Here is a 22,396-nt window from a genome sequence, read left to right as displayed (position 1 = left end):
AAGAGAGAAAGAAGAAGAGAGGGAGCAATAGAGTATTTACAGGTCTGCCTGAATGTGAATGTAACTACACAAGCAGTTACTCACAGCACTACAGGTGGCTAGAGAAAATGGCTAAATCCTCAAGTTTTGCATGTTAATGTGAGGGTTATTTTAAATAGACTGGGAGCCTTTCATTACAAGCACAGAGAGAAGGTACCTGAATAATAGTAGAATCACATTCCTGAGGTAGTATTTCAATAAATCAAAAATATAATTTCACATACAGCACTGTAAAAACTAGTTCTACCCATGGCAACACTGACACATTTTACACTTGGATACACACTTGTAAACTCCGAAGAAAGATGCATTTTTTTGTGCATTAGTTTTAACAGAAGCATGTGCACAATGTGGATCAGTATACATTCAGCTCTGTCAGGTAATAAATATATAAAGAAACAAAAGAAACATATAGCTGCTTTACACATTCATCAGATGTCATTGCCCAACGACCCTGTCCTCACGCTGTTACCCCAGAGGGACGCCTCTAGGGGGGCTTCTGTGCTCGTTGAGGACGCGTCATGTTGGGTCCTCAGTTAGCGGGAGCGGTGCCCTTAGGAGCACACAGGGAGGATCCTGTGCTGCGGTAGGTGCCGTTCAGGCTGGACTTACAAGAGTGCAAGACTGCTTTGAACAGCAAGGGAAGCTGCTCCAGGGGAACATTCACTAACTTCCCTGAAACGCAGGAGTACGGTTTAAGTTGTGTTTTGGTTGGCACAGCTGGCAAAACAACAGTGCATGGGGTTGAACTGACTTACCTGCAATGCAGCGAATCTCCGGCAAACACATCATGATCTCTGGGAAGCGTTTTGGCTGGTGCGGGTACTTGCATTCAGTGTAGTCCTGGCAGACATACCAGTACCGTTTATTCAGCTGCTCCAACTGGGAACCACTAGTAACACCACGGATATCTGCAAAAGGGAGAATCATTGAGTCATGTTATGACAGATTCAGCATTGCAATTCAATTCAATTCTTATTGTCTTCCATGAACATTAAAAGGAGTTTGGTTCAGGTACCTTGGTTGAGGAAGTTGATAGCTTTCATGCAGGCATATTCTTCGTTGCTGACCTTCAGTTGGTGGAACTTGCGGAAAAGATATATAAGCTTCTCCATAACCTCCATCCCATCCTCGCTAAACCTGTTTTAAATGACAATGCATTTTTAAAGATGCGGTGGATGGAGACACATTCATGAAACAAGGCCAGATATGTGGAACTCTTTGATTTAGTGAATCAAAACTACAACGTCCATTTCTGGGCACTGTGTTACTGGCTTGATAAAGTGAATCATCACCATCAGCTTTGTTTACATATGACTCCATCTGAAATAAAATAATTACTATTTGTTTTTCCATTAGTCTGAGTTTTTGGTACTTCCTAGTACTCCTCAATGTGTTAGATTGTCTGGTTTCCCTACATCCAAGTCAGGGACAAATGCAGCTGTGCATGAGAATAAAGTGAGAATCTGTAAGAGGAGATTTACACCGGTGCTTATTTACACACCACTGAGCTCCCTCTTCTGGGGTTCTGGTCAGTGATGGATCTCTGTTTTAAAATGTGCCAGACAGTCTCAGTTATACTTCATGGTATACTGCTGCTTTTTATAATGAGTGTTGCATTGTGAATTGCTTATATTTGTTGTTTAGATACAACAACTACATTCTTGTTCCTAACTGTATCACAAGAATATGGCTGCATTAAGTGATTCTGTTAGGACAGAGTTGCAGTTACTAAAATCTAGTGGTTGAAGTTCCATTCAGTGGAGCCTAGTCCAGTCTGAAACGTTGTTTAACACAATGAAATATTTACCACATACTGCCCCTCTCTTACAGTGGCCTCAGACATAACAACCATTTTAGGTTCCCCCTGCCTGTGTTCAGATTACTCCCACACATCCTGTGATCTTTCCCTCCTAAGAAAAATGAGGGAAGAATCCATTTGAACCGAAACTGTTGCTAACCAAGCAGTCAGTCTTTACACCTTAACTGTTATAACACAAAGAGAATACTCATTTATAATGTTGCAGGAAAATTTTATCCCTTCAGGGTTATTTAACTCTGTACACTGGACACATGCTGGGAACCTGCTTATAGATATGTACCATTTCTGAAAAAAGTTTAAAAACTATGACAAGTTTAGCCAGAGGAACACAGCAGACTGAAAGACTAAAGACAAAAGCCATGGCATCATTTGTGGCTCCTGTACATTTTACTTTTTTTCTCTTCCAGTTTCAGACATGCACTCCAACCCTGAACACATCTTGACATTACCAGGAGGAGCTGTATGTGAGAACACAAATGTCCGAATCAGTTGGACCAGACATTAAATGCCAGCTCCCTTTAACATCTGTGTCTTTTCCGGATAATGACAGAGACAGTAGGATTTCTTTTGTGTGAGAGGGGCACATACACCAGGCACGTACAGGACTGGCAAATGGAGCAATGGGTGGGATTTGAGATTGCTGGCTGAAGTCGTTAAATAACTTCAAGTTCCACAATGTATTGGTGTCACTGTGTGAGGGCATTGTTTACATTATTGAGCTAATAAGAGTTTTATAAGATTTGATTGAGGAAGCTTTTGAAAGGAAGAAGCTAGAATATGTGGAACTGGCAGCGGAAGCAAGGCAACGGTGTCAAGCACACACAAGACCAGTGGAGATAGGTGTTAGAAATTTTGTAGCTAAATCAACCACAACACTTTGGTTGTTTTTTATTTTATTTTTGAGGACAGTCACTCAAAAGAGCTTTAAAGGAGTTGACTGAGGCTAAAAAGCAAGCCAGTGGTTGTGGCTGAGGAGCTCAAGCTTAAACTACACACCTGCTCCCCTTTATATAGCGCTGAGAGTGGAAAGGCAATGCATGTTGTCACTTTGACATCAAGCCCTGTGTAACTCACCCCTGCAGCTCCTCATCCGACGGTGTGTACTTGGCAGTGACGTCAGCCAGATCCCCCAGGATCTGTGCACTGTAGATGGTCAGGCAGGCCAGCAGGATGAGCTCCTGCCAGCTGGAGCTGAGCAGGCAGGTATAGTCCTCGATGGTGAGCTCGCAGAAGAACGGAAGCTTTTTGATCCATGCGATTTGTCTGAACAGCAACTCGTCAGCAAGACGGCACAGCAAGGCAAACAGCTCCACCTGGGTAACCCTATACCTGGGGGGATAGTGAATGGAGAGATCATGTTGGTGTATACAGCTTTTGATGTATTAGGTATGCCATTTGTCAATTTTAAGTCGCAAGGATTTTCCTTTCTGCACTTATGGACCTCTTAACACATGGTTCAAGAAATGAACCAAAAAGGGAAACTCAAAGTGTGCTTTTAAATGCTGAATAGTAATTTCCCTGAACCTGCAGTGTAGACCTCAAACAAACAAAAAAGCATACCTCCAAAATCTATGTTCAATTTAGAGCTCTTACCCTTCCTCGATGAGCATGGGTGTAGCCAATGGGGCTAGCTCTTCTGCAGCAACCAGCTGGCTGATGAGGGTGTGGGATTGTGGGTAAAGGCTGCGTGGTTGGGCGGCATAGCTGAATAGGTGTGGAAGGAACTGGTAGTGTGTGGTCATGGCGCTGCCGATGTACTGGTCCCTGAGTGTAGTGGTGTAGCCATTCATCTCTACCGAGCGACTGCAAGGGGTAGAAAAAGGGGAAATATGCCGTGTCTGTTTTCTACATATAAAAAATGCACCATGATGACACTAAGAAACAGTGGTGAGATGAAGTTTCCCAGCATGTCTGTGCACTAGAATATGGCAAAACATTGCCTATTTCTCATTCCTAACTTGAATTGCAATAGTACTAGTAAAAGCAATATTTGTACAGTATATATATATACTGTATACACACACATGTATATAGGTAAAGGACTACAATTTAGCAGACACTTTGATCCAAACATGATAGATTGTAATTTAAAAAAAAAATAAGGAAATTATCAAATGAATGGTATAAACTCATCAGGTGGATGACTTTATACCATGAATACTTATATTGCAGTATGGTATTCTACATATTTAGTATACAAAATCAATAAGGGCAACAACTTACATGGACGACAATGTGGAGGCTGGGGATGGTTGATTGCCTTCGGAAACACCGTTGCCAGGGGAACTGTGGTCACTGCTATCACCATTGTTGCTCCAGGTGTGGTCTGGCATGTTGGCTTCCTCCTTGAACTCCTGTCCTGACATAATCCTTTCTATTTCCTCATCAGATATCTGTTTGGGGGAGGGGGAGTAAATGAGAGAAAGTGGGACCATCAGACGGGAACCATATTTAGAGATTCAAACCAAATCATTGAGAGCTTTACGGATTTTTTAAGTAAGCCTATTCATAATTCATAATGATCTGTTAACATAAAACAGCATTGCCTGTATGCTATGGATCTATTCAATACACCTTTTGGATAATTACAATTCATTCGTCCCTGACTTTCCTATTCAAATCAACACATTTCCCCATGCAGGACTGTCACAAAGAGCCTCTGAATACTCTTAATTCCCTCTGTGTCATTTAACTGGCAATTAAAGCTCAATGGGTTCACCACTCAGCAGTATCAAGGCAAAACCAGAGGGAGCATTGGCTTTGTTGAAGGATTGATTAGGAAGACCACAAGGACACACACACACACACAGACACACACACACACACACACACACACACACACACACACACACACACACACACACACAAACTTCAAGGACGTTACCCCAACCCCCCCAACCACCCACACACAGACACACACACATGGACACACAGACACCTATACCCAAACAATGACAGTAAGGATAAGCTGTCAGGGTCAAATGTGTCTAAATAAAAAATGTGGGCAGATAAACTGCCCAGAAAATGTGCAGCCTTGACAGAGAACTTTAAATAAAATATTTAAGGAATACTACCATTGTTCAGGGGAACAAACAAAACAGAATATGCTCTAAAGTTTAGTAAAACCTCTTAATTTGTGTGGAAATTATTGCTTTCCACTATGTTGTGGTTTTGTCAGTTTTTAAGAGTCTAAACAACAAAACCACAACATAGCTTGGCAAAAATCACTGATTTCCACACAAATTAAGAGGTTTTACAAAGATTTTACAGACTTGATCACACTGAAGCACACTGACTCCAGCCAGGACTAACCTGCACGGGCCCAATACTTTTGTTCCTCCCTCCTGGCATACCATCCTCCCTGATTGCTGTGAAGTCAAGAAAATTGTTCATGGTCAGCAAAGGTTTGAGACCAAGAACTTATACATAGGCTTATTCAATTATGTTAATGCGCACAAATCAATGCGCTATAAAACTAAACAAGATCATTTCAATGCATTAAAAAACTAAACAGCTTTTGAAAGTAATAATTATTTGTTTAAATAGACTTAAACAATTCTCTATTCACTATTTTGGCCACTAGAGGGTGCAGTGTGTCAACCAAACCTCTATACGTTTACCCAGTTTCCTTAATATTCCTGAATATTTCACACCATATTCCTGAATATTTCAAGTTTATACAAATTATTTGTATCAAATAAGCAGTCCTAAAATAAGTAATTCATCTCTAAACAATATTTTGTGACCACGGGCTCTAATTATACAACTGAGTGGAGACTGTTCAAAAGTAGTGAATCATTTGTAACTCTGTAACCTAAATGATCTAGGAAACATATTTGTGTAATGCATAATAACATTTAATTTGGTCACCAAAATTCCCCTCACACTCCAGGCTCACAGATCAGCCTCACCTTTGCGGTTCATCCCCATCTGCAGACACTTGAGCAGGCGGCAGTACTGGCAGCGGTTCCGCTGCTTGCGCGACATCTCACAGTTCTTGTCACGGCTGCAGCGGTACACACGCTTGTTGCAGATGCTGCGCTTGAAGAAGCCCTTGCAGCCCTCGCAGGAGATGATGCCATAGTGCAGACCAGTGGCGCGGTCGCCACAGATGAGGCACGAGCGCTGGTCAGCCTGATCATCTGAGGGAGAAGAATGAAGTACGAGGGGTTAGATAACATCAAAATCTAGTGAACTATCGCAAAGTTTATCTGTCTTTTATGCTTTTCATTTTGACTGGCAGTGACATTCAAAGACAGGTAACTTGAGTTAACCTATCACATTCAGAAAACCAGCTGTAAAACAGGCAGTGTGAATTATTCATGGAGCATAACAGACGGAGGATGAGGGGGGGGGGGGGGGGGGGGGGGGTGAGTGTGTGTTATTCACTTTACTAACTAATGCATTGATGCTATGAAGGTCATGTTCGCAGTTGCAGGATAAGTCAACAGGAAAACAATCATTATTGACAATTGTTTTTAACATGTATGTCTGTGTACAAGTAAACACACAACATATTTTACATAAAATATATCCCTCCAGGAATGTATGTCTTACATTTTTGAGTGGTAATATCTGTTCTCTGATTTAGCTAGCACATACCTAAAACAGTTCCACTCATACGAATTAAAACACATAGGGCCCTAATATAAAAGGCTGTGAGCTCCTCATTAGAAGCTGTTAGAATGGTTACTTGCATATAGGATAGCATGAGACAGCTAGAATAGAGTTAATTCTGGGTGGGTTGTTCAATAATGAGCCAACAAGTATTGGATATTTACTTCCACCTAGGAGGTTATATTTTCAATCTTGTTTTTTCTGTCTATCTGTTTGTCAGGAGGATTGCACAAAAACGACCAGGCCCATTTTCATGAAAAGGAGGGATGCTGCATGGGCCAAGGAAGAACTTGGGGCGAATTACGGGGGGGGGGGGTCCACCAATAATTCTTTGCTTTCGTTAACATTGCTAAGTCTAAGTTCTATGAGTGCCCTTCTAGTTGTGTAGTAATGTATTCACGTGGAAAAGTAAGTAAATAGATTAGTAACGATGCATGCATAGCCTCATTTCCTTAAAGGTACACTATGTAGGATTTAGTGGAATCTAGTGATGAGGCTTCGGATTGCTACCAACTAGATACTTCTCCCTTTCTAAGCATCAATGAGAAGTTACGGTGGCTGTCAGGTGCCATAACAACGCAAAAAGCCCTCTCTTGTGCCATGTGTTTTGGTTTGTCTATTCTGGGGTACAGCGGCACAACATGGTGGACCCTTTGGACAAAGACCCACTCCCTACGTAGACAATATTTGGAGATCCAGGTGATTATACTCTAATAGAAACATATTTATGAGTACTATATTCCATTTAAGAGAATAGAATGTGGGTTATATGCGCATAAGACAAGAATAACAAAACACCCACCGATTAATGACCGATTAACTATCCCAGCAAAACTTTAACAGAGATGAAACACAGGTAATATTCCATATTCGGAACAAACTGTATACTCTTAAATGTCTAATAAGCCAAGCAGATATTTAAACAACATTAGGAAACTATCAGATGAGCTGTTTCTTCGATTTATGCCATTTTCCCAATTCCAATCCTTATGATACTTGAGTATTTTATTCCCTGTCTTTGCATCTTAAAGTGATATGTGCTTACCTGCCTTGTCAAGGGCCTTGATACTTTGAATGGATGTTTATGGTTGGATTTAACCTAAGAGATAAGGAAATCATCTGAACAGCATATGCTAAATAAACCCATTCACTTCATAATTATGTTATTGGATATCATTCCTTTGTTTTAGTTTTTTTAGTAGTTGTCTCTATGTCACACATTGATCCACTTTAAGTCACCTATCCTCTGTTTGTCCAGTGTCTTGACAAAGCAATGGATACCATGTGACTGCAAACATATGGCAGCAAAAAAAAAAACACCTACAAATAAAATCTATTCTCTTATTTAGTCTGAAAGCAAGCTGATCTTTACCCATGAATATTATAAACACCAGTCACAAATTTGTGGAAATATATCATTTAGTACTACATTTATTTGGGAATGCTATCCATTAAGGGCTATCCATCATGATAAACATTAAATTATATATTAGCTTACTACATGTAGTGGAATCTTGATATGAAGTATTTTCTGAATGTTGACTAAGTGTCCTACCACATCAGTCCCTCAATTTTAAATGTGATTCACTCAGTGAATGTTAGCCTTTTTTAATCACACTGTAGTTACCCAAGTTGCTTGTGATCACTTACCAAAGTCACATACAATTTTATCAGCACACCCAGATAACCTACATGACTGTGGATAAGTTCCCTCCGATTTATAAAAGTATGTTAAAATAATTAAAGGGGATGTCAAGAGATAGTTATCTCTCGCCTTCTTTTTACTTGAGACATTTAAACTGAAAAGGGCGCTATCTTCAAGCCTCAGATCAGTGGGGTTCCCAATACAGTGTTGAAACAGATGGTTAACTGATATGAAGTCATGGGAAACAAAAGTTTTTAATGTGGGCTCAAAGTCACTGGCAGAAGCAGAGACAGAGCCCTGCCTCTCATAGATGTGCTAAATTCAGAGGAGTATTACCATCTAAATAACATTGGCTTTGAATTCCAAGGGGCTTGGGGTCATACTGTAGGATCACAATGGGGTTTTAAATGACAATAGAAGTGGAGTTTAACCATAAATTCGACACTTCTATTGAACGATGAAGAATAGCTTTATTTCCCAAGGTTGCTGTTGGACCTACTCTGATGGCTATGCATTTTAATTAACTTCTTGCACCATGAAAAATAATTGAGTTTTGCCAAGGTAATGTATAAAGTGATACCTACATATATACATTTATACAAGCAGCATAACTATTATTTCAACGGAGTGCACTGAAGCCTGGAAATCAAGGCAGGTTATATGCCTTTGTCTCAGTTCCCCCTATACTTTGTTGGGTTTCATTTCTATTGTTAAAAAACACACTGTCGGACACAACATATTCTTAAAGGATGTCACTACAAGCAATTGTTAATGACAAACTGACATCACATTTTGACCTGTGAAACCTGAGAAAGTAATCTTCTCCAGCCAATGTCTGTAATTCAGACGAATTAGAATACAGTAGAAGAATACTGAGCACCAAAATGTTATAGATAATAGATTCCTTCCTGTTTGGGTAGCCATTTGTCAGTAGCTCACAACACATGTTGACATTCCGAGGATTTAAAACTCTTATTAACTGGGCTATGTGAAATGGCCGACTTCCTTTAATGAAAAAACATTGCAACGAAGGTTAGCTTCCTTTATTCACACCATAGCTGCTTTGATTAGCCAAATTTGCCACCCTCTCTTTCAAGTGCATGGCCACCATATAAGAGTCCACTTTCACACCTTTACACACTTGATCTCAATGTGTCACCTCATTCACCCCTCCTGTCTCATACTGGCCTGTAAATCTTGACAAGCTTGACAACAGTTGCAAGGTATATTACAGTTATCACTGAATGAGGGGTTACACTAAAAAACACAGAAGGAAATGACTGAGAGAAACCGACCGAAAACACACTGTAAACTCACCTAACCGGATAAAGGCTTTGTGTTCAACCATTAGGCTAACATTCACTGTAGCATTCTTTTAAATGTTTGTTGAAATGTTTTTACACTTCTGTATTCATTAAGTGCCATTCACCAAAATGTATACGTGATATGTCAACAACTGATATTTCTAAGTTGGCATACATTCTATTTCCTGTGTTAATAATTATCTTTTTTTATTAGAGAAGGGAGTTACTTCAGCCCCTTAGCCTTTTCTTGAACACTTTATCCATCCTCAGGACAACTTATAAAAATATTCCAACCTCACATTTGTTTTCTCTTTCCTTTCCCTTAACTTCTCGCTGCTTGATATCATGTAACTAACCTCAGCTTTCGCACTGAAGTTTTTAAAACTGACTAAGCAAAAATGGGATGTTCTGCAGCATGTCTAAACCCTAACTAGCCTGCTGGGTTGAGGACTAGGTTTGTGGGCAGTTGGCTGTGAAGAGCAGCATGCTGAAGAGGCTTTGTCTTACGTTTCCATTACAATCAAGCCAGCTGAGGGGGCCAAGAGGGAGGAGGGGAGCCGCTGCTGTACTTTTCCGCTTTTCCCTCCTCCGCTGTCCCCTGCTTTTCTCATCTCTGTGGACATTCCTGCTATGTTTTCCCCCTCTACCCACGCCCCTTCTTTGTGAGTATTTACTCTCTCTCTCTCTCTCTCTCTCTCTCTTTCCCATCCAGTCACTCACTCCCTCTCCCATTCTCAACAGTGATATTCACTTTAGCCAACTCTTTTCTTGATATCTGTTTAATTTGAAATTGACTGTCTGATTGGGAAGGCATAACACTCAATTTGCTTCATACCTTTTTCTCCATCTGCCACCCTCCCCCTGCTGAGGACAGTGTTGTGTTAATCCTGTTTTCTCAATGCTTGTGCAGATGTCAGCAATGTTGACAGTGTGCCTGTCTCACTGGTGAAATAAAGATGTCTGTGTTCCCTCTCCCCAAGGCTCCTCTGTATTATGTTAAAAACTGATGGTCATGCTGAATTACGAGTGAGAACCATCAGCCCAAAAGCCCATTAACAGAATGTAAATGTTAATTCTGTGTGCACTGCACATTATAGTATGCATATTAAAACATATTCAAATGTTTTAAATTAAATTTAAATGCAAACAGTACTTTTTTCTATTCAACTTTTTCAAACTGACAACATAGCAGTGTTACTTGTTTACAATGTTCTGACGACTACTACTATTGCTTACATCTGCATTTTACCTTTCTGTCATGGTAACATCTACCAACAGTGATAATAGATACATCGCTAGATTAGCCTTAAATTAGTCTTTTTTATATATTTAATAATATTATTCAGTTGCAAATAAAAACACTAGGCCAACCATATATAAATGTAAGCTTTACTTGTCTCCATAATGATTATGGTTTTGTAGGACTATTGACTTACTCAACACATGCCTATTGTTTGGCTGCCATTGGCAGCAACAGTTAATCTGTTTAAATCAATAAAAGATAAGCAAGCACCATTGATGCATCAAAATATTAACAAACATGATGTGTGACCTATTGATTCTCTCATCCAAAATGAATGACCTCATTCAATGTGCCCTTCCTGTTGCAAGAGTGTCCTCTCATTTGTCTTGATGAGCACATGGCAGCAGATTGCCATGCAACAACTGTCATCTATTCTCACTGACACTTTCAAATGCCAGAGTATGATTTTTTTTTAAAACATAATCTGTTCAAATTGAATCGGTTCAACATCAATGATGTCATGAGATGCTGGTACAACAATCGAAATTGGCCTTGTTTGTATAACTTTTTCATCAAGCCCTATAATAACTTGTTATTCAGTTACTGGGACTTATTTATAAATTTACATTCACTAATTTACAAAAAGCAACTCTTAATCCTTGTGCTATGTTTTAAAGTTTGTATGATCTGGATATAGAAACCCACTAAACCATATAATATGCGAAACATGGAATCATATGATCAGCTTTGGTATAAATAATTGTTTGGCTATTTGTCTCTGTGCTTACTCCTGCATAGTAGCAGTTCTTTGGTTTCTTTTTTCACTTTTTCATTTGGATTCACTTGGTGTTAAAAATACAACTTAACATTTATGTAACTGCTACAGTATTTCAAGTATGTCTCTGTTGATTTGAACAGAGATGGCTCTCTCAATGTTTATCAAGATGACAACCAGATGAATGACCACACATTTGCTATTTCAAAATAGACATTATATTTAAATTGGTTGGCTGGCATTTCATGTCACCTAATCTCTCTGTGTAAATTAAGATAACTTAAAGATGCACCCGTGTAAGTGATAGAATAGTCCAGCAGTAAGAGGTTGGGCAAGGAATCAATCAAACTTGACACAGTCAAAATAAATCCTGTCTTTGAAGTGGTATCAAATGTTCTACATTTGTGTTTACCAGGACCTTCTGTCTGCAGCCTTTAGGCTTCACCATGGGGTAACACAAAAGCCAACATGGGAAGAATTCATGGTTCGTCTCATTGACACACAATGCAGAGTTTAGGCCACTATGGAGTAATTGGGGGAAAGGGTCCTTCGTGTCCATTATAAACAAGCTTAGGCCACGACTAAATTTAGCCAGCATTATGGAACCTTGAGTCCCTGACCTCCTCTAGTGCTATTGATCTTCACACAGCTTTAACCTCCCTCCCCCATCACCACACACACACACACACACACACTCACACACAAAACACATCCCTCCCCCGCCTATTCGAGAATGCCAGAGAGAGAGAGAGGAAGGGACTTCCTGCTCCTGAGAGTGACGAGTTGAGAGGAACAGCAGAAAGGGAATGCTGAATGCAGAGATACCCCCCGCCCCACCCGACCCCCCGAAACAAAAACACAGCCATGGGCGGGTGCTCAATAGGATTATCATGGAGGTGGAGCCCAGTACAGTAACCTTTTCAGGATTTCTCAATCAGTCACCTTCAGTCCTCTACGGAACACAATGGTATTTTCACCCCTTCCCACTGGGTCAAACTCCACCTTGCTCACAATGCAGTGCCATCTTTATTATACTCCTACAGATGTTACATTCACCACTCAATTCAGCAACACCAAACAATGCTACTTTCACATTATGACTATTACCTTGATATTATTACTGTATTACTGAAGCCTGTGGCAAATACTCTAACTGACCCTAACCTGATCAGATGAAGTCTGGTGTCAGATATAACTGCTGAATTGTAAAGCCACTCATTAAGCATTCATCTTATATTTTTCTTCAACAATGTGCCATTCTCTCCAGAGCATCACAGATATGTGTATGCATGGAGGTCCCATGACGTTCAGCCTATCAAATGGTCATTGAGAAGCATTGAGTGTAGAAATAGGTCTTATTGCTTCTACAGCTATGATTCTTTTGGTAAAAACACTGAATAGCTCAGATATTTAAAGAAATCATGTTACTGTACCTACAGAAGCACTTTTTTGTCTATTCTGTCAAACTGTTTGTTATATCTCTCTATAATAGCCAATTATTAACTAAATACAAAAGCAGTCAAATACAACAAAACTAACAAAAGCAGGATGCAATTAAAACTGACACATACAGATTTACAGGTTTTGTACATAGAACCTTTTTTGTGTTACTTATTAAGATAAATACCGGATACATCAGCTGAAGTCTACCTTAAGGGGCAGGTAGTGCCAAGATTAAGAAGTTTAAATCTGGCTGACTGGCTTCAGGGCAGGAATGAAATGCAGAGTCTAGGCTTCAGTGGCACCAGTGGGGGGTGGGCCGACTGGTCAGATCTTTACCAGATCTGGTCAGTTCAACTGGCCATCCTATTGACCCCTTCTATCACATGAACCATCCAGCTTTGCCCAGCACACAAAACCTTTTCCAGATGGGCCACAGAGCCACATACCACAGGTCAGCCCCTAACTCACCAACACCAAGTGAAGCTAATGAAGGCCTACAGGGTGTATTTTTCAACATTAAATTGTACATACACTCTACGTACAAATCAGTTTTACATCTGATAAAGATAAAGCCAAGCATTGTATAAAACAATTATTCTGAAGAAAAATTGTGCCCCATTTCACGTAGACAATAAACAATAATATATATTATTACATTTTTGTAGGTTGGCCTTTGCACGTGTGATTATTTCCATATTTAAATATGAATTTGCATCATGAAAACTGTACTAATCACTATAACTGTAAAAATTGAACCCCTTGTATCAATTAAAAAAAATGTCTGATCTCATAATAGTGAATTCCTCCTTCAATCCTTTATCATTTTAAGATGAATTAACACTTTGTTTCTTTCAACTATATCAAAATTGACACTATATCAAAACAATTAAGCAGCCAAAACAAATTGTGCAGTGAAATTTACACATTCTTCTGCAATGACCATATCTACAGTAAGAAACCCTCCCTCAATTTCAACACTTTATGAAAAACAATCATCTTTGTCATTTCTAACCTGTATTGCAAATACTCTCACCAATATACATCAGTGTCAAATATGTACCTCATGTATCTGTGCTAGTATAAGCCGTGGCTCTCAGCTGCCAATGAGGAAGGGGGGGGAAAAACAGTCCATCATCTCCTGCCATTTTTTTCATCCAATCCATCTCTTACCTTCCCATGCATCCATTTCATGCTTCTCCCAGTCTGCCAGGCAGCCATTCACTCAAGTATTCTCCTCAGGAACAGCTTAGGCCTCATGACTTTCTTCCCCTCCTAGCCTTTAGTTCTCCCCTTCACCTCCAGCGCTTGGCTCTCACTGAGCTTCCTCTCAGCTCAGCGCTGGTCAGTTTACAGCCTGGTCACATGACCCTAGAGTTCAAGCCCCGGGGTCACGGCTTGGCTCTAGGTCCAATGGCAGTAAAGGGAGGGGGTTTCTGGGTGGAACTGATAGCCCTATTTTTCTGTTTGGCTGAACAATGCAGCTCTGCTCACATTAGCCTTCTCTCCTTCTATCTCTCTCTTTCTGCTGAAGGAGAAGGTAACCACAGGGACAAATTCAAACAGTTTCAACATAATGCCACGGTGTGGTGCTGACCATTTTTTGACTAATGATTTTCTGATTCAGGTTACAAAATGTTGAGTTACTGAGACCTGTGTCTGTGTAGTAGAAATGGGTTGAATGCTGACAGGGTCATTTTAGACATTCATCCAGCTCAGAATCATATTAGATTAAGTATTTGACAATTGTATTGTTTGCATATAATTACTGTATCTCTTTTTATACTTTAAGAGCCTTTAGGAATCTATCTATAGAAAGATAGTCTGTACTTTCCATTCACAACATTTACTGTCCATTAAAAAAATGGCTGCTTACACTGTTATCCACACACAGGCTCTGTAACAACAGATGCATATGTAGATTGCTCCCAGTCCCAAAGCCAACTCCCCCGACCAGACTAAACCAGTCCTGCTCCTCAGCGGCCACTAGAGCACCCGTCCTGTGAGTTCCTCAGTCCCCAGGCTCCCCTCCCACTGACACTGCCTACATACTGATGACCACCCCCTAGTAAGTCACACATAAGAGGCTTTTCACATTCAAATGCAACAGGGGAGTCAGGCAGGGGGGAAGGGAGACGTGGTGTGTCTGGGGGGTGGGGGGTGGGGTTGGCACAATCTACAGAAAGGTGATGGACTTTGTCATGTAGAACTAGGTTTTGATGGGTGTGCTCAAAAGGTTAAAAAGCTGAGTCTCTAGTTAATTACGTTGCAGCCTAAAAACACTTTTTTCCCAAGACTTAACACTCATTAGTTATTTTTTTTCACAGTATATTAGTTTTTTCTTTCATGTTTCTTTTAGTGGCGAAACAAGTTGTTTTTGTGGATTGGTAATGGTCTTTTCCTTGCCTGAATGTTTCAGGTTTTCAAGTGTGTCAGAGCAGTTAATTAAATGTATGTCCTACCCAAAAATACTTTGAGTAAAATGCATTCGTTATAGTCTATGATACATGTAATAATCACAAAACAATACACATGACAGCTAAATTAAAATGGAATCATGAATACATAGATGCCATATAACTTATGTAGACATTTTTATTCTCCCTGAAATCTAATTTTTTGAAATACATTTTAGCCTCCAGAGACTCTGACCTTGTCAATGTCACCCCAAGCTAAGGCAGATTATGTGTGGGAACTTCTACAAGCAGGTCTTTGACAATGACATTGTTGACTGGACACAAGACATACAGTATCAACAAACGGAACTGATTTCTGTTTTTGTCATTGCCAGCCTTTTTTGAGCTTAAGTAACTTTATTTTCATTGCTACGGCCTTCAAATTTATGTGAAAATATTTTGAGGCAATCATTTACCACCAACAACATCTGAAGTACTCCTTATTTCTCATTGATGTCAGTAGGTCTTTGCTACCTTACATTACTCCAGCTAGAACCAGCTAGAAACTCCTGTTTTCTTCTGTTATTGTAACTGTATTATGTTGTTTACAAACTTAGGCCACGTTTACACAGAGCCTGGATTGCCTGAATTCGGATTTTTTTGGGGATCCGGCAACTTTTTTAACTGCCTTTACATAGAGCCGTGGCAAAAAAAATCTGTCTTTGCCCGAAAACTCTGGAGCGGAGCAGAGTGGTCGAATCTGCAGTAAAAGTGGAGATCCAACTAGCAATCTTCCGATTGCTGAACGACTTCTCTACCACCTGAAATCACTGTTACCACAGCACTCAAACAGGACTAGTTCGAATCACGCACTTCACCATATCCCTTGTTTGTGTTAAGTAACCATTTTTAAACTTCCGTCTATAATACAAATCTTTTCACAGATTTGCTTGTATAAGCTATTTCTGACACTTTTAAAAATCGGTTTTGAACAATGGTCTGTTGCAAATAAATTAAACAGTTATAGATTAAAGTGTGGTTTGTTAATGTCATCCCTTTCCTAACCAGCCTCTTAACAACATCGAATAAGTTTATGTTGTTGCTGTTATGAAGTGACGCAGCGGGGTTAATAAGGGTTCAGGCTTATCAGGAGTTCACGTGGGGCAATTACGTCATCGGGTTAGAAAGTGTGCAGAACGGGCGTTTACACAATCACGGATCTTCTGGCGGGTTCAAATCTACCCGCTGTGGAGACCAGATTCAAAAGGTTGCGGATTCAGTGACCCAATCCGCCAGGTTTGTCTAAACGAGAGGCCGATCCGGCAACATTTCTTTCCGAGTTCAGGCAATCCAGGATCCGTGCACCCATCCCCTTTAGCAACCTTTCCACCCCTTCAGATCACTCACCATAATTCTTAATTTTTTAAGCTTGGTCTGCCATATGCTGCAGGTCAGTTCCTTTCAAGGCAGACTACATCCCATAATAACATTGAAGTTGCACATTATTTCAGTCCTCTCTCTGTGCTCACATGTACATGAAGAATCACTGAAAGAATACTGTTAATTTATGCTCTTTTGTATGTTTTGCATGTGTTCAGAGACTCTTTTATCATTAAAGGCTGCTTAAAATATAATGTTACTGTTAAAAGTCTGACACCCCATGGAGGTGCCTGTCATTTTTATATTGCTTGACCAAAATCTCAGGAGGTGAAATGTCACAAGCCTTACTTCCAGAATGTGTCTTTTGTATACACCTTCTGCAATTGGGACATGTGTTATTCCCTTGTTTCCTTCAGAGGCAGGCTTCCTTAACTGATGGGTAGATCAATGACAATGGTCACATGAAACTAACTTGGATGTACATAAGACACCAGATATGTGCAGTCGCCATAACCAGCCCAGCACCACTCTGTTTTAGTTTGAACCCACAAGGGATACAAGGGACATGACCTCCCGTGTCATTCTTAATAAGTGATCAAACTAGATGAGCATAGATAAGCCTGTGGGGAGCCACCATATGTCATCCTTGACCTTGGCATACGACCTTCCCTAACCTGCGCATGACTAAGATGGACACATCTTTTTTTTCAAGCCTCGAGGATGACAGAAGTATTTTGACTCTCCAGTGTTGGCTGTTTCCATACTGCTGATGAAATGGCTGTCAGAAGTACAGAACAGGCCCAAGGGAGGGGTCATGTACGGGGTAATGTTTGCAGGTCTAATGCTGTGATCGCACTGTTCCTTACTCAGTGAATCAATAGGTATCTTAAGAGATGTCCTGAATAAAGCCAGAGCAGGATATGCCCACTGTATTGCCCTGCATCTTTTTGAGTTTTCCAGAACAATGAGTTTTAAGTTGTGCACAGAATCTGGGTCTGTTGTGGTGGTTGCCGTCAAAAGTAACTGAATTTGCTGCAGGGATTCTCAAAAATTGTTGTCAAATAAAATGTATTGCAGATCATGCAGAAATGATTTTGCATGTTTGTTTTGCGGAAATATTGTGGTAATAGGAGAAACTTGAAAAAAGAAAATTGCAATTACAAAATCCTGGTGGGACTGATCAAACTATAATAAGGCAACATTTCATCATAATTATATACACATGTTTTGTGTTAAATATGTGTTATATGTTTCTACTGGAAAAGACCAAATGAGGGCAGAATGGTCACTAAGAAATCCAACTTTTCATGTCTTTGAAGAGCGGGTGAGGGCAAACAAGGGCAGAATGGCAATAAGAAATCCAACTCTTCATGTCTTTGAAGCGCAGCGTGTTCAGTACACATTCCGCCTTTGCTTTTGAAGGGCTTTGTGCTTTACGCATTACAATCCCAATAGTTTGAAATAGCTTGACTATTGTAGTAACTGTGCTTGTTTTATTCTACAGTATATTATTCTATAGAGTGACAAAATTTTCTGGAAAGTGGAATATAGAACGCATGACAAAGGGATACCATTGCCAAAAACTCTGTTCTACGCTCCTAAATTTTCGAACATAACAAATGCAACCTGATGAAATTAATTCACATAGAGTATCATCCTGGTCCAATGGATCAGTGCTGTACCCTGCAATTTAAAGGCTGCACCACTAGAGGGAGACCACACACAAATTAATGATTTGCCACGTTTGACTCGCATACACTCTCATAATGTGTCCTGCGTTTCCTGTAATTGCTATGTGATTCTTTCCATTTGTAATGTGTGCTGTTTGACCATCTTTGCTTTCTGATATAACCGATTGGAATGCAGGTGCTTTATTGAAGAGGCCACCAACACATGGACACACGCCAGGATGAGTCAGTGGAGGATGTGTCATTCCAACTGAATACTGGTTGAAACCCGATTGCCCAGTGTGATAATAGTATACGAAACAATGCAGGATGACGCAAAAACAGGTGCCAGTAATCTATTGACAAACAAAGGTAGTGGAGTAATTACTCTCATCAAAGTAACTTTGAGTCATGGCTTCTGGGAAGGTAGCCGTAACCTCCCCAAAACTCAGCATTAGCAGCCGCAGGCCATTTTCACATAAGTCAGTCAGAGAGCTGAATTGAGGAATTGCAGACCGATCCTGCACCTCCCCACAGCACCTCACATGAAAAAACAGGCACCTGGACTGACTTCACTACCCCACCTAGAATTAGGCTTAGACAGTTAAACTGAGGTAAAAGACAGTTTTCTGTAATGCTGAAAACTCCTAAAATGTATACATTTACTAAAACACCTTATAGTTTATTATATTTTTAGCTAGAACGTTACAAAATAAGCCTGCATGTTGTTGAAGTCCCAAACCTACTACGCATGTTAGATCTCACTTTCACCTCAGTAACCTCTGTCCAGCACCTGTAAGTTCTTTGGTGTAAGTACCCCCATCCTTTCAGAGTGTCTGTGTTGGCCTTGCTTGCAGAGCGCTAAGACCCTAGGTGAGTTTCACATTATTTATGAGGAGTCATTCTTGAAAGCTTCCTTTCCACTTTAATTATTGTCATCCTTCAAGTCACAGGTAGGCATGAAAAGCATAGAGCATGAGAGTGCAGCTGAAAAGTTTTATTAAAAAGGTTCATGCAATTAGATTAAATGCCACATTTGCCAACACGGTGTACTGTCACACATGTAGTTGACACTCTGTTTTCTTAGGAGCTCATTCAGTGACTTTTTAAGACCATTCAAATGAGAAATTCCTTCACGGAGGTCAAAGACTGAGCTCTCACCCTCCCTCTCTTGTGACCTCAATCTAACCACCCACTCCATTCCCTCTCTTTCTCTCTGTCTCCCCCCCTCCCTGTCTTTCTCTTACTGCCTTTCCAGAGCCATTTCTCCTCTTCCTCCCCTATGCTCACTTCCTGTCTCTCTTTCCTCCCTGCCCCCTCTCGCTTTTCTCGTTCTCCCTCTCTGCCTCTCCTCCTCTTCCGTCCAGTGCTTCTCTTCTTGCTCCAGAACTGTCAGATCACATTAGTGCATTTCACGCTCTTCGCCTGCGGAAATAACAGCCATGAACCTCGCCGCACAGCACGATTCTCCTGCTCCAGTTAGCTCCTCACTAAATACCAACATTATTTTATTCATGATGCGGCCCTTACTCATTCAACATGCCTCAGTAAAGGCCAAACTGCAGCACAGAGATGTGTATGTATGTTGGTATGGTGAGATGTGTATATATGTTGGTATGGCGACCAGCATCCAGCATTAATAATTGCCTTCACATGACTGGGATCTATATGTCAGATGGACGCTAATGTGTGTTAATAAAACATTAGCTCTGTGCTTATGATATATACTGTACTGCTGTAAATAGATTATTAGGGGGATGCTTTTGCATATGTATTACTGGAAAAAAATATCGTCATTTTGTATTTCCTTTTTTTTAATGCCTATTTTGGTATACTTTGTGAAATTTTATATTTAATTTTTGTCCCGTGATGACTTAACGGAGGGATGAATAGTTTGTTGTTTGAACCCAATTTTTGACTACACATTTTTTTCAGAAAGGATTATATTCAAACCCAACTTTCCCTATCAAAACGCTGGTTGACTATGTAGGACAATATTTCTGGGTCACAGATAAATTAAATCATCAGTTTGTACCAAATATGATTTGCATTGTATGTATAATTTGGTTTTTGAGAGACACCATTATATACATTGTTAAGATACATTATTTAGAGATACAGCATTATATTATAAGTCATAAGCCCTGACTCTGTAAATGGACAATGAAAAACAGAGTGACTTGGACCGAGCCATTCACTCTCCTAGACCATCAACAATGGTGCTTCAGGAGTACTGAAGGAAGGAGTGTATGTCGATTGACTGTTAAATTCCAATGTTCGCAATCTTTCACCAGGATCGATACATACAAATGAGCAGGATTGAATAGCTGTCTTTATTTATGTATGTCTTTATTCTTTTTGTTTGTTTCTATGGTACTACAGTTACAACAGTACATCTGAATAGACATGTTTGGACACCCATTATTTTGACCCATCCGTTCTTCTCCATTACATTCTCATTCAAGAGAATAGGTGACAACGGTGTGTCAGAGCCAGCTCACCGCTGTGATTTTGGAGTGAGTAATGACAGGCTGCACGCACTCCTGGAGGGCGGGGGACTTAATAGCACAATGCGCCATCCCCCCCAAAAAAAGCATCTCTGCGTGACCCCCACAGCAGGAACTGGTAGGAGCCTTGGCCTGTCATTAGCATCCAGGGGCGTCCTGTAATCAGGGGTGCAGGAACTGGGCAGGGCCTCCATGGTGGGGATGGTTTGTGGAGGGAATGTTCAGTTCCCACCATATCAGTACTAAAGGGACTCTGGCCCACTCTTATTCTAAAACCAATGGCGTTCAGTTCAGGTGCACCAGCATCTACTTAAACAGAAGTATGAAGTCACCTTTGGAAATACGACTAAATATCAGTGATTTATTGGTAGATTTCTGAATGCATTGTTTATTTTTCACTAGATGTATTGCAGCATGTCCTGTCTTTATTTTATAGACTCTTTTAAGATTGACCGTATGGGTTATAATTGTGTAATGTCCTTATACTCAATATCTTCAAGACATACTTGTTAAGAATTCCAGCTTGTTGTCATACTTAACAGCATACATAACAGACCATTGAGCCACTCTGTGTTCTGATTCCTGAATCTAAACTATTTTATGAGAGGTTTCGTTTCACCATACCTATGCAGGAATGAGGCTGTTCTAGAGAGGAGACATAAAGGCATAGTGACCCACCCACATCTCATTCCATTGACAAACAGGCACGTAGACTGGAAAGAATGTGACCCATGAAAAACAAACCATGGCAATCTCGAGATCATGGTGGTAATCACATGTCTAGAGTGTATCTAGATGGAGTCTTACCTGTCTGGAAAGTGGCACATTTCAGTAACTTCTCAAGTAGAGTCTGAGGAATGAAGTGTTTAGGTTTTAATGCCACACACATTTAATACATTGTTTTAATGGTTGAATCGTATTGAAGTAAGTAACTCAAATTTTTAAAAGCAATAACTGAATCTTTCATTTCCATTCTGTCATGATCTGGTGGGAAAATGTCCTTCCTTCCTAGTTAGTCAAAGCATCCAGGAAATAAATCAGCTTTTATTTTTGGTGAATATATTTGTTCATAAAAGCATTTTTTTCAGTACAAATGAAACAGATCTGAAAATGTGAGATTAAAAATAATTATTACCCTGTGTTTTTATCAAAAGCGAATCATGAAGACAAAACATTTGGCCAGTAAATGTGGCATTTGGACACAAACCAAGTCCAGTTCCTGATTTGGGTCCATCTTGGACATTTTGATACCTTTGTTGAATCCTCTCCCTGAAGTCGAAACTCCTCTTTTAAAATGTGGGCTTTTCTACACATTTTTTTTTAAAAATGTTATTGTAAGCTGATAATAACAGCAGGTTCATCTAATATAACGCTGTATCTCTGATTTTGCGACATTTTGTGTTATTATTGAAAAAAAAAATGTGTTGAATCCACACTTTAGAGTGTTATGACAGCTTACTCCAAACAGAACGTCTTTGAGAAAGGACTCTTACGGTCAGCGGTCACGGTGACTCCACTTCATAAAGCATTATGTGGGGTGCTTTAAAAAATGCCTTTTGCG

The 22,396-nt window shown here is 40.1% G+C and overlaps 1 protein-coding gene across 1 annotated transcript in view; it reads right to left on the bottom strand.

Moving 5' to 3' along the window:
* Window positions 1-571: 571 nt before the first annotated feature.
* nr6a1a (nuclear receptor subfamily 6, group A, member 1a) overlaps window positions 572-22,396 on the bottom strand; it is a gene marked incomplete at both ends in the record, with an annotated part of 45,553 nt that continues 23,728 nt past the window's right edge. Inside the window, 8 exons of the mRNA XM_080852661.1 lie at window positions 572-714; window positions 798-950; window positions 1,058-1,179; window positions 2,936-3,190; window positions 3,455-3,664; window positions 4,085-4,254; window positions 5,174-5,229; window positions 5,773-6,003. Of these exons, the coding sequence (XP_080708787.1) occupies window positions 572-714; window positions 798-950; window positions 1,058-1,179; window positions 2,936-3,190; window positions 3,455-3,664; window positions 4,085-4,254; window positions 5,174-5,229; window positions 5,773-6,003 (1,340 nt within the window). The remainder of the gene's footprint in view (window positions 715-797; window positions 951-1,057; window positions 1,180-2,935; window positions 3,191-3,454; window positions 3,665-4,084; window positions 4,255-5,173; window positions 5,230-5,772; window positions 6,004-22,396) is intronic.

This window comes from Sprattus sprattus, assembly GCF_963457725.1.
Source record: "Sprattus sprattus genome assembly, chromosome: 15".
In the NCBI taxonomy this organism is placed as follows: Eukaryota; Metazoa; Chordata; class Actinopteri; order Clupeiformes; family Clupeidae; genus Sprattus; species Sprattus sprattus.
This window is presented reverse-complemented; position numbering and strand designations above follow the sequence as displayed.